This window comes from Cottoperca gobio, chromosome 17, assembly GCF_900634415.1.
Source record: "Cottoperca gobio chromosome 17, fCotGob3.1, whole genome shotgun sequence".
NCBI classification, from domain to species: domain Eukaryota; kingdom Metazoa; phylum Chordata; class Actinopteri; order Perciformes; family Bovichtidae; genus Cottoperca; species Cottoperca gobio.
The window spans coordinates 21,897,059-21,910,599 of record NC_041371.1 but is presented as its reverse complement, the minus strand read 5'-3'; the positions used below and the strand labels follow the sequence as shown (position 1 = coordinate 21,910,599).

The 13,541-nt window shown below is 40.9% G+C and overlaps 1 protein-coding gene across 1 annotated transcript in view; it reads right to left on the bottom strand.

The window, feature by feature from the left end:
- Positions 1-5,043: 5,043 nt before the first annotated feature.
- The window catches only part of gng12a (guanine nucleotide binding protein (G protein), gamma 12a), a 30,381-nt gene continuing 21,883 nt past the window's right edge, over positions 5,044-13,541 (bottom strand). Inside the window, exons 2-3 of the mRNA XM_029453544.1 lie at positions 6,103-6,211; positions 5,044-5,545 (exon numbers count right to left, since the gene is read on the bottom strand). Of these exons, the coding sequence (XP_029309404.1) occupies positions 5,420-5,545; positions 6,103-6,195 (219 nt within the window). The 5' untranslated portion in view covers positions 6,196-6,211 and the 3' untranslated portion in view covers positions 5,044-5,419. The remainder of the gene's footprint in view (positions 5,546-6,102; positions 6,212-13,541) is intronic.

Sequence of the window (13,541 nt, the reverse complement as noted above, 5' to 3'; positions counted from 1 at the left end):
CTATATGTAGTGCAACCTGGGGAACACATTGTAGACTCTTAGTCAGTGGTGTAATGCATATAGAACTGGTTTACACTCATTGTGCCAAAGATTAAGATCATGCAGAAATCAATGCACTGAACTTGATGTGAGGGAAAAGGTCAATGTCAGTATTGTCAGTAAGGGAACATTTGCCATAAAATATAAGTTATACTGTGTGTAACAATTCTGATATTCTACAAGGGGGCTGGACATATAGTAGAAATATAATTCATATTCCATTTTAGGGTGGAATTTAAAGTTTGCAATTCATAGCTACAAAACCAATTTATGTTGTCAATCGTAAAAGTATCCAGATCCTATATTTAAGAAAAGTACTGGATCAATTTAAAGTACATACATGTACATGTAAGTAAAGTATAAAGTACTCATTATGCAAAATAGTCACTTTTAGAGTGTTAACCCATGCATAAAACCATAGCTTTATGTGTTTTATTCTGAAACAAGTTACAAATGTATCATTTGTATGCAGGAGCAGTAATATATAGTAACTCATCACGTATGATAAATTATTAATTTTAAACGAAAAAGCAAAAATAATTACCAGCTATGGCCACAAATAAATGTAGTAAAATACAATTTCCCTCTGAAATATTGAGTAGAAGTATAAATACATGGGAAATATTCAAGTTATGTACCTCAAAATTGTACTTAAGTCCAACTTGACCAAATACTTTATCTTCACTTTGTGGGAATGTACAAGAGCGTTGGCTGCAAAGGCAGTTACAGTTAAAATGGGCTCAAACGTCTGTTTTGTGTATTTCTATACACAGCTGAGCCTACCAGAGGAACAGAGGTGCCACAGCAGTCAGCCCTCACCCTCCACCCTCACCCTCCTCCCTCCCTTTCCTCTCCCCCTCATCAGCACATTCCAACACACTGACACTGTAATGCCTCTGAGGGCCAGAAGCATGCCCCCCACCACAGCATAGCCTCTGCAGTAATCCCAGTGTGTCATTGTGCAGCAATGTGAGAATCACAAGGGGGGGGGGGGGGGGGCTCTACTGACCATGTGCCTCACTGGAAGTCTGCCCCAGCTACAGAGAACATCCAGGTTTGGATCGTGTTGGTGCATACCAGCAATACCTCTGGAGAGCTCTTTTTGGTTAGAAAGTTAGCCTGAAGTCATGCATTCTGCAACTTTATTTCACCGTGTGCTCTCTTTGATATTCAATGAAGGTGTTCTGCAGTGTTCACAGTGCTGATGCATCTGGATTTTAGCTGCAGGGACATTTCATATTTCCAATAACATGGCACTATCTGTGAGAAAATGTCGAGAGGAAAGCAGAGTCCTTAACAATGCATAATAGGTGTCAATGCTATTTCATCATTAGTCAGTTTTAAGTGTCAGAACCTCGGAGTTGTTTTGCATGTGTTACAATAAGTGACGATGAGTATTATTCCTGTGTGATCTTCCCATTGTGTGCAGGAGAAAATTAAACAAGCTGATTTTCCAGCAGCTGGCCAGGAACAAGGTCAGAGAGACCCGAGCGGCCACCGAGGGAGAATGAAAACAGACTCCCAGGCTAAGCAGACGTTTTGCCAGAATAGTTACTCCACTCTCCAAGAGTGGAAATCAGGGTTTGGTACTTTCTATTTTTAGCCCTCTTGTGTTCTCTGCTTTCTGACAGCCATGCTGAGAGGCCCGGGGTCTCTCCTTTCCTGACTGCGATATAAATAAACGACTAATGAGAGGAAATGGCCCCAGATACACTGAGGGCACTGCTCTCCAGCCAGGCTTCTTTTCAACAATAAAAAGCAAAAATCAGGTTTGTGTATGAAACACTGTCGATCTGACGATGTGTACAAGGTTTGAAGACAGCAGTGATCATCTTGTGACCTTGCAGAACATCTTTATTGAGATATTAGTACAGTACTGTACTGTAGGAATGCTTCACTTTATCTCAGTTAAGTCTTCATACAAAGGTTGGTATATTAATAGACATTCATCAAAATTCAGATTTTGACAGTTTATCAGTGGTGCAATAAGGCCGTTACAGGGTTGCTGAATGGACAGAAATCATGACATGGCAGTGGCAATCTGAACATTTCCTTAAGAGGCATACAGGATTGGTTTATTGCGAGTAAGAAAAACTGACTGCGAGAGACGATCATAAAAAACACAACTTGCTTGCTGAGTTGAAGACCTGAAAGTACCTTCGGAAGAAGGCAACAATACAGAAACTGCAGAATAGCGGAGCACCAGGTGAGTGAAACACGGTTCGACATGTTCTGCTAGTCGACAGAAACAGATGGCACAATGTTGTTACAAATCACTTTCATCCCACAGATAAAAACATCTGATAGAAAGTACTCCTAGTTAGAGTATTCTCCATGATACAAGGCAAACATAAGTAAGGCTTTAGAGTGTAAGAAATTCTTAATTTATGCTATCTATTCTTTCTGTTACATTTACCATTGCACATAAGTTCCCCAGAGAATCACAGCATGAAAGTTAGACTGAAGACCCCCCCCACGACAAAAATGTTATAGTTTAAATTGAGAAATGTGAAAAATGTGAGTCTTGGGAGAGGTTTTCATCATCACTGCACCTGAACCTACAACACGTGAAGACAACAATGTGCACATTCTCTCGACACTTGGATGAGCAGGTAAGCGTGGCTCTCAGTGTCGTAACACTCGCTCACGTGCTTCGTGTCCTAACATGATCGTACCACAGAAGGTTTTCAGCAGGAATGGCTACAACTAGTCTCATTCAGACGCATAATTCGAAGTTTGTAAATGCAGTATCATTGGTTTGGCTTGGTCTCAGGGTGATCATTACACACAATGTCAGCCGACACTTTCAGTTAAAACATAAAAAAAAGAAAAGAAATCAGCACTGCACTAATGTGATAAAGCATTTTCATTAGATTTCATATGTAATTTATCTCCACGATACATCGGCTAAAGACAACACTGTATCGTGGTAATCATACTGTAAATGTCGGGGAGGAAAACGATGGATTAAACAGCATGTGGATGGTGGGCCAGTCAGAGCTGGGCTGCAGAATACTTTGAGTTTCACACCAGTTATAGTGACTATTAATGTGTCAAAGACACATCACGGTAACACGAGTAGATGCTTAATGTAGCGAACCCCGACCACCAGTGATCTAAACTGCACAAAATCTCTACAGCACTGGCGGGAAGTCTGAGGCCGCATGATCAGAGCTACTATACATCTTAAGGGGAGACACTACAGGGAAAACTGTTTAACTAATACATTTCACCAGGATACTTCTCCAGTTCATTACTTACATTAAGATGATTGTTTTTTTGTATTACAAGTTTCCTCAAATGTTATGTTTAAATATGCAAATGATGCATTATCTCATTAAATATGTGCTAATTTGCATTTCAGGAACAGAAATGTGAACATTGGATGAAGCCAGGTTCAAAATTGGAGGGAATTATGGATATCTGTGTGACTCTCCATAAATCAGAAAATACTGTGAACAGCCATGAAAAAATGTTTTGACATGTTTTTAGGAATAAAATGTTCTATAAATCACACTATGAATGATATCTGAACCCCCTTCAGAATATAGAGCTGAATGAAACTGGAAAGTGTGCTGTATATAAGTGCTACTGAAGTGGAGATTTCTGGAAAAGAATGACCTTTAAAGATATGTATTGTAAAATTCCTCCATTTTGCGAGACGCTCCAGGTGAATATGGTCAAATATTTAACTAATAGATATCACCATGAAACATCCCCAGTTCATTACTTACAGTAAGATAATTGCCCTAATTGTCTATTTTTTTAATACAAGATTTCTGAAATTGTATGATTAAATATGCAAATGAGGCATTATCTAATGCTAACTTTTGGTGAATTCTACAGACCAAAATAGACAAAGTTAGTCAAATAAACTCAGAAATGTTTTCTTTCCACTAGTCTGGCAGAAGACATGTTATGGAAGCAAAATAGCCCAAACTCTCAAAATTGACCAGGGATTGATGAAAAAACGTTTTGGCCTTAAAACTAATATGTTTTAAGGGACTAAAGGGAAACTTTGGCTGGATGAGTCCACTTGAAGCAAACCAGAGAGACAGTAACAGTCACTGCCTAATGGAGAGGAGACCGTTTACATACAATAGGACCCAGTGGTGGGCCGTCAGGGCCAGCAAGGCCTTCGCTGCTGGCCTAAACATCATCAGAATATATATTTAATTTTGATATATTCTTTCTACAAATATGTATTAAATTATTCCCCATAGTCTATTCTCTTCATTTCATAGCTTTCCTCTTGGTTGCGCTGCTTCCAGCCTCAGATGGAGAGTTGGAGGGCTGGCCTTTATGTTAGAGCTTTTATCCAATCATATTTCAGCCATAATGTGTTGCCAGGGTCCAAGAAATCTGCCCTTAGGCCTTCAGAATCAACAGTGCGGGCGCCTGTAGCTTAAAGTGAACGGAGACAAAACTGTGACGTTAACCAATCAGATTTCGAGTTGGGGACACCGGGGCCAGCTAGCAGGCGTACGATAACGTCAGCACGCCCACGTCTTTTGATTGGATACGCACTATTGAGAGGCAGAGCTATGCAGAGCTAGCAAACTTTGAACAAGCTAATTTGTGTAGATTTCTACAAGCTGTTTTTTTCAACCCACAATGGCTGAAGGAGGAGAAGAGATCGATTTGGTTGCAGATATAATTACAACGCCATTTTCAAGACGGACTTTTCAAGAAAAGATAGACATTGTGAGAAGAGAACGGCCAACCCCGACGCTAGCGAGCCTATCACAGCCAGGAAAAGAGTTTGTCCGCCACTTTCAAATCACTAACTTCGAGCGGTACCCCTCACAGCCTCCGAGAGGCACTGCACATTGTACTGCTGGGAATGCCTGCTATTTACAACTAAATGTTTCGGTAATATTAATATAACTCTGTTGTACTTGACTATGTTAAGGTGATGCAACGCCCGGTTATCCTGCGTTTCTGTCTAAATGTATAGTTTCTAGAGCCATGGAGTCATAATGATGGTATTAAGAGGTGGAATAATTCAGGTAGGACTGTGTAGGACATCACTGAAGGCCTAGGTGTGAAATGCATGGCCCGCCACTGATAGGACCAAAGGCATCACTGACGAGTATCACAACATTCAGAAAATAATCTCTGCTGTTGATTATTATTTAAGCAACATTATGTACCCATTGCAACTCATGCAGCCAGAGTGTTAAAATTAGTGGTCAGAGATCAAACTGGACATTTCTTTGCTCATTACCGACGGCTGTTTTGGAGTAAAATCCTGGTTGAATTGTTGACTTAACAGAACAGGTGAACACATGGTAATGATACGATCACACCCCTCACTCCTCCCAACAAAAAGAATACAGCAACATTAATAAGCAAACACAGAAAGGCTAAGTGGCATCCACTACAATATAGTGCAGGGCTTTTTGTCCTTGAAGGGATTGTCTGAGGCGGGGATGCCCATTAGCAGAGGGTCGTTTCTGGCGTGTTCACTGCAGTAGTTCATAAGGTCTGCAGAGGCTTTGGAGACCTACAGAAACAATGGAAGACAAAGACACAGTGTTAGTTTTTAAAGAAGATGCAACAATGTGATCGCAGGATTAGTCACATCTATGCTCAGAGCATGAGCAGCCAATCAGACGCAAAGATTTTCCCTTCATTCGCCACATTGTTCATTCTTTTAAAAGACATCCTATGTTGCGTTCACATCGGACGCAAAGCGATTTGACGGTTGATGAAATGTTGCTGGTATCTACATGGAGGTAAGCCCCGTCACATCTAGCGTGAGTGACGCTAGTAAACAAATGATGCCATAATTAAACTCGAGCTAGTCCGGTGTGAACGCACCGTTATATTTTCTCTGAGGTTTTATTCTGCACAAGCATAAATCATTTTACTGCAAAAATAAATATGTATATCCCAGTAGCATTTAACAAGTGTAATTTACAATAATTTGATGTATAATATACAAGTAGGGATGAAATAATAGGAACTTGGCTAAAATGTAAAGAGATAAAAAAAACTAAATCAGAGATGAAAGTCTAGAAAACACAGACGCATGGAAGTTGGTTTATTGTTGCAAAGTACCTTTATCCTCTCAATGCTCGCCTCTATTCTCAGCTGCTGCACCGTCCGCTGGGCATGGGCGATGTTATTGGAGCTGTGAGCCTTCGAAGACATCCTGGGCAACACAACACTGTGATGAAGGACAACAAAGAAGAGCTTTAACAACACAGAGAATGAAACATTAGTATACGGCAGAGGTTGCGTGTTCAGCAAAGACGTAATGAGGCTTAAACAGAAATAAAGAGATGCTAAAGCTTTGTTTTTTTAATAAATCCTTTTAATATATTTTAGGTCAAGTGGGAGACAAACAACAAAAACTTGTCAAATGCAATTCATCTCTACATCAGGAAAAACCCACTCTTCAGATTACAGAAAGAACTTGATATGAACAGCTGCTATGTACAAACACTATCTTATGCTTTAGATCATATCCACATGAAGAGGCAGAGAATACAGGAGCATGGGCCAGCGACACATCTTGTTATTCCAACGACCTTTGGGAAAAACTGTTCACAATTCTTTCTTTTTTTTAAACGAGAGAGCTCGCCCTGATACAATATAAACATGTAAAGTAGAGCAAACGGACTGACAAATAAAGTTCCCGCTCGGTCGACTTTACATTGTGGTGACGTCACAGATGTTTAAATCGCTTTTCTTGGCTCGAGGTCAAATCAACAGAATAAATATTGTAGTTTTACAAAAATATAAAAACTCTATAGATCAAAATATGAAACAAGGCTGAGCGGCGGCGTTGTATCCAGAGTCATATTATACATCTATGATTGTGAACCATACAGCTGTTGGTTAAGCGTCAACGACTCCTCTTCCTCTGCACACTTGTTCCCAAAAGTGAAATTACCACAAAGCTGCATATGCAAATCATTTTTGGGAAGTTTTATGCAAACACGTAGTGGACTTAGAATTTTCTTTTGCTTTGGTTTCCTCGTCCTTTGTGCAGACTTGTGGCACAATAATAATACTTTCTTTGTTTCAGTGTGAACACAGTCTGAACTATGATCCCGGCTGATAGGTGCTAAGCTACAACAAAAGACTAAATATAGATATCCTGCAGTCAGATTTTCAAACACAAAGCTCCAGCAATGTAAAGATGTCTGTATGTCAAAGTGTGTGTGAGAGAGGAGCCTATGTGTGGGAGTGAGGTGTTGGAGCACTGCAGTGGGTCTGGGATGTGATTCCACTTCCTGCTAATCATTTACAGACTGGATGAGAACAAGCCCGGACACATCGCAGCCCATGTGGGAGTTCTGGCTCCACTGTCTCCTCCCTGCGCTCTTACTTCCTTTTATTGCCATTTGTCTGCATTTCTCAGAAAAACACACACATACTTCCTTCTTCATACTAACGGTTTGCAACACATGCCTCGCTTTCAGCAAAGCTTTTCTCAGTACAGTTTCTCAGAAGAAGAAAAGCTTCTGCAGGCTCAAGTTAATTTCATAAAAAAAAAAAGTATGTATTATTTTAGTTTGTTAACATGCCATAGCAATTAAATAGGAATTTGGTCAATCTGCATAACGTCATAATGTTCCCAGGAATTAAAAAAATGTTTGACTAAACTAAACTGTGTAGTGCACTTTGTTATGTATTCAGGCATCTCGGTCATGGTAACTGTAAATAAAAAAGGTTAATACGAGAAAGTGCCGAATGCAACAGTTGCGAGTAACATGCATTCACTTTGTATTGCCATCCGTGTATAGACGGAATCGGAGTTTCGGGCTTCCGGTGGAATCGCAATGCATGCTGGGGTGGCAAGCCTAGAAAAGTGAGCACCAACTCTACAAGGGCCTCCATATTGAATTTCTTCTCTACGTGTTTACATTGTATTTAGCTTATTCTTCAACTGTGTTTACATTGTATTTGGCTAGTTTTTAGTGTGTAATCATCGCTCTTCTAGTTATGGTGGTTGGACACCGACATTGTGTGGTGAAAGGATGTTCGAGCAGTGGGAGAAAGCTAAATAAATGGGCAGAATCTCATTGTGAGCTTCACGATTGCAAAAATTGCGACTGCAAGCTACCATTCGAACTATTTCCATTTCCAACAGCACTAAAGAACAATGACAGAAGGCTAGCATGGACCAAAGCTGTAAAGAGACAGGATTACAATGGGAAGTCTTGGGAGCCCAAGAAATCTTCGCGGATTTGCAGTGAGCATTTCATGCAAGGAAAACCAACAAATGAATTCCCTGATCCTGAACTCGACCTGGGGTATGTAGTCTATCTACTTGATTTATATAAAAGACAAATGTACTGTCTATATATTGAGTTTTATAATCATTAACAAACACAAGTTAGGTATATATTTATAATAGCTTACCCTGCAACACAACTGCAATAAGAGCTTATGATATTTGTTTCAACCAGCCAGAGTCAAACAGTCTAAATGCTTTGCCTTCTTTGTATTCGTTCAAAGTTTGTTTATGAAACTCGACATGGTTACCTGGGTGGTCAGACATTAAAAATAATGTTATATCGCTGAGGTATATCGGCAGCCAAGAAGTCATGCTGTTGATTTCATTGACCCAGCCATCCTGCAATGTCAAGGGATCAGGCACTGAAACTCCACTCGGCATAACCAAAAGCTTAGTCTTTTCTTTTTCTGTGATTGAAAGTCTTTCGTTAGCTGTTGGTTGCTCCTCAATGCCCGTCTCTGATGCAGCAAACACCCTGGCAATAAGCTCGAGTTTTGTTCCTGAAACCTTTAAATTCCGCTTGCAGCAAAATACTTTCAAAGCTTCGACTTTCCACATCTGAACCTCATCATAAGAAAGGAGTTCAGAATTCATTGTAGAGTAGTAGGTTTGTTTACAACACGCTTGAAGAATAAGCTAAATACAATGTAAACACGTAGAGAAGAAATCCAATATGGCGGCCCTTGTAGAGTTGGTGCTCACTTTTCTAGGCTTGCCACCCCAGCATGCATTGCGATTCCACCGGAAGCCCGAAACTCCGATTCCGTCTATAGCAAACCACAGCATTTGCCTTGTTTTGTTCAGCCATGTCTGCAGGATGTAGTCCCTCCACACAGCCTTTAATGCTGTGGCTCTTCATTTGTTTAACGAACAAAGAGGGAGGATTAAGAAGAAAAAACAGGAAGGAAGGAAAGAAAGGAAAATCTCCATCTTCTGACTTCTGCTAGGGAGTGCCTGATTAGAGACTTTTATTTCCATCTTAAGATAAGTAATCACTGCAAAGGAAACACAGTCAGAGATGACTGAGAGACTCAAAGAGCTGAAATGTTAGTGATAACATGAAAGTGAGACATGAAAGGCTCATGCTGTACAAAGTGAACAATCCTCCTCAGGAAACCTCAGTCATACAGGAGGCACCACAGGTGAAGATGGAGAAATTCCTCTTATCCATACATGATGAGTGAGGCCGTTTATGTAGTCTGTAGGAGTCTTTAGATGGAACTAAGTGCCATGTTCTTCTCTTACAAACTTCAGTTTTAAATGACAAACTAATCTTTTGTAGCAGTCCTTCAACTGCAGAGCAGGTTAGTCACCAACGTCTTTGTCCTCCTCTGCAAACGATTTTCTGAGCAGATCATTTACTGCTGCCCAGTAAGACTTCCGGGCGCTACCAAGCAAACCAGATTGCATAGTTTATAAATTGTGCAATATGCAAACACAATGCAGAGCCTGCTGATCAAGTACGACAATGAATAAAGCGATAACATGAGTAATGCAAACAGCCTTCACACGGCAGGGCTGCACACTGGGCAGAAGCACTGCAGACCTCTGCCCTGCTGAGGAGCACATTTCAGTAGGATTTTATTATTGAAATTGACAAATGTTGTCTTTTTAGAGCATTTAGCTTTTTTCTTCTTCATAGTCTGATATTTCTACAGAGCTGGTGGAAGTGTTTTGCTGGCTGATATAATAAAACTTCAATGTCAAAAATGGAAGGGGACGTTTATTGAAGGGATCCCTAAATGTGCTTTTTAAATGTCATCAACTAGAAGTTATATTTGTAGCTGCATTAGGTGGATGATGCCGTCCCACAATCCTGAAAATAGGCACATACAGGGCGAATTTGACTTATTTCACTAAACGCAAAACCACAGCGTCCACTCCGCAGACTTATTTGTTTTTGCACCCGTTTGGTCTGCATCACGTGTGCATCATCTCTTCGGCCTGTCATATTGGAGACAGAATTAATAGTCTACTGGCGCCCAAAATATTACTTTAACCAGCATGTGGAGTAGCTAAATCAGAAAGACGCATATAAATCCCACGGGCGCACACACACGCACACGGGAAGTGATTCCTGCATGCAGACCATCCCCACTGAGTCACCTCAGTCAAACTGCGCAGCCCCTGTGATGTGATGCCAGCTACTACCAGCAGCACCGGTCTGACTGAAGCTCTATGGGAGGGCACCGCTGTGTGTGACTGTGTGGCATTAAGCACCACCATGTTCATATAGGAGCCTTGCAAAAACGTTACCTCCAAGGATCAGAAATAGACCACCCCCTTCACAGCTTCCATCACACACACACAGACCACCTACTGCACAGAGCAGCAAAGCCCCCCTGCTCTGCTCTACCTTACACACACACACACACACACACACACACACACACACACACACACACACACACACACACACACACCCGCACACATGTGATTCATTAGCATGGTGTTCAAAGTGTTAAGAACAGGGAGCCATTATGACTCAGTGCCATTAACACCAACACTCAGAGATGAAAAACGGGGGTGTGTGTGTGTGTGTGTGTGTGTGTGTGTGTGTGTGTGTGTGTGTGTGTGTGTATGTGTGTGTGTTACTACACTGCAGCTCAGACCCAAAAAAACTCTTAAATTTGCTGCTGACGAATACAAAGGACAACTAGTAAAGGCTAAAAGAAGAGTCAGTCCTGTCAACTGTACAGTATGTGTGGTCCCTTCAGAGAGTATCTGAAGCTTTTCAGACTGGAGTAGCTTTTGTAATAAAGTAACACTGCTGGAAATAAACTGCTTTAGGGCTTAAGTATTGCTGGCTGTACTTAGACTTGACATGAGGCGATGAGAGGTAGTCAAAGATCACATCCAAAGCCTTACATTAGTTCACCCCAAAATGACAAGTTGGCCCTTTTCTACTCTCTCTTTTGTGGCTGGTGAAACCATGAAACACAGTAAGTTAGCACCCATAGTTCAGTTATAAGGTGAAAATGATAAGACATTGTAGAATATTTTACTGCCAGCTTCATAAACTTAAATAACTTGGAGAGGCCTTGGATATGTAGGCTGAGGCTGGAGTTATGCTTCTGTGAGGATGCACTTAAACGTCTCTGCAGAGAAGGGGGTTATGGGTAACTACAGGTCGAAGAGGAGCTTATGCACACACCTCCCAAATCTCAAAAATATGAAGTGGGGATGGGACGATATAGGATTTTAATTCTTAAAAATACCACCACTAAGGCAACAACTACCAATTATTTTCATTATTGCACCTGCATATTATTTTCTCTGTTATTAGATTAAAAGTCAGAAAATAGTGAAAGGATAACCATCCCAGTTTCTCAAAGTCCAAGGTGACGTCTTTAAATGTCTTGTCAGTCCAAAAAAGTTTAATATGATGTATTACACGGCTTAGTTGAATACTTCATTCTGATTGGTCAACTTCAACACTCTACGACCTGTTGTTTCTGTATAGCAGACCGTTGCTGTGTAGCTGGACGACAGAGAACCCTTGAGAAGAAGACAGTCAACACTAAAGGGACACGGGATGGGAAGGACTTTCTGTCCTAGTCTCCTCGACTGCCAGTTACACGGCAATCAGCTGGGATATGTGGACACTTGTCAAAGTTTGACATAATATGAGTTACGTTGCTGTCGCCGCAGATCCAAGTGAGTCCAGAGCTGCTCACCCTGTCGGGGTTCATTTCGCTGACCATTATCTCTCACATAAAACAGCTCCATATTTGAGACGCTAAAAACAGCATTTTCTGACATTTTTGAGTGAAAAATTACTTTAATGATTAATTATCAAACTATGTTGCGGTTACTCTTCTTTTGACCAACTTATCGATTAGTCGCCTCATCGTTGCAGCTCTAACCACCGCTGTTTCCACGTATAGCCTCAGAGCTGCGAGCATTGCTGTAGAAACAAGGATGGTCTTCTTGCACATACTGCAGATATAAATGATCATGCACAAGAACTTTATTTTTTTATCTGCTAAAATACAAATCAAAGTTCACATTTTATTGGCAGTAACACTTGCGGTGATCATGTTAAAGACTCCCTGAAACATCCACGGCCTGGCGTCGGTCTGACTTTATACACCAGCTGAGAAGTGAAGAACAGTCAATTGTGGAAAGGCGATATTTGGAGTCTAGACAGATGTCTGCTGCTTTGAACAAAAGAGAGTTCAAAGACTTGGGCCACAGCCATAAGCCAGTATATTGGTTGTTATTCCTTGTGTACCCGCACACACACACACACACACTTATACAACTGTCATTTCTCTCATGTACACCCCTCCCCGTGCGCACTCTCTCTCTGCAAGCAGGAGTTTCCCAGTCTGCAAGCTAAAAGTAGCCTTCTCATACTCTCTGCTGTCAGTCAGCATTTTTCCAGCTGAATAAAAAAACATCTCTCGCTAACACCTAAAACATGACCCCGGCACTGGAGCTTGTTGCCGAGAAAATCAGGTCATTGCTACTGTGCACTCCCCTCCTGCTTTACTATAAACACTGGCCTGTTCTCACTTGGTTACCGTGCGCCATATCAAACTCAATAATACTCAAGTCATCAATCCTTCTGCTGAGTACAGTGGGATTGTGTTTATGAGCCAGAGGGAGAGAGTGTGCTGGTCTGTGAAAGAGAAAGGGTGAGGCAGGGAGGAGATGGTGTGGGCACTTCATACTGTGAGAACCACCAGAGTGACATCAACACTTTCCCACCAGAAAAAAGGAATAAGTTAAAAGGACATGGCTTGTCCTGGTTTCTGTGGCAGCCACCATTATGTAGTTGACATTGAAAACATCACAATGGTTTTGTTTACCAGAATAAACAGAGACCATAGAGACTGAAAAAGGGCGTCGCAAGTCATGAACACTTTAAAGTGGAGCTCAAATAACTAATAATTGTATCAATTAGTCTACACAAAGTTACGGCAACTGTCTTCATAATTGTTCAATCATTGCCGTTGTTTAATCAATCAAAAACTTCAAATGACTGCTACTTCTCCATTGTGAAGATTTGCTGCTTTTTCCCATTTTATACATCACTGTAAACTGTTGGTTGGACAAAACAAGACATTTGAAAACTTCACCTTGGACTCTCAACATATGTGATGGCATTTACATTCCCTAAATGGCTAATCCATTCATAACAATCCACATATTGATCAATAGATTTTCTTTACAGTCAGAGTAGCTAAATGCAAGTACATCTCGAAGTAGTCAGATTTCCATCCAAATGCATTTAAAAAATGTAACC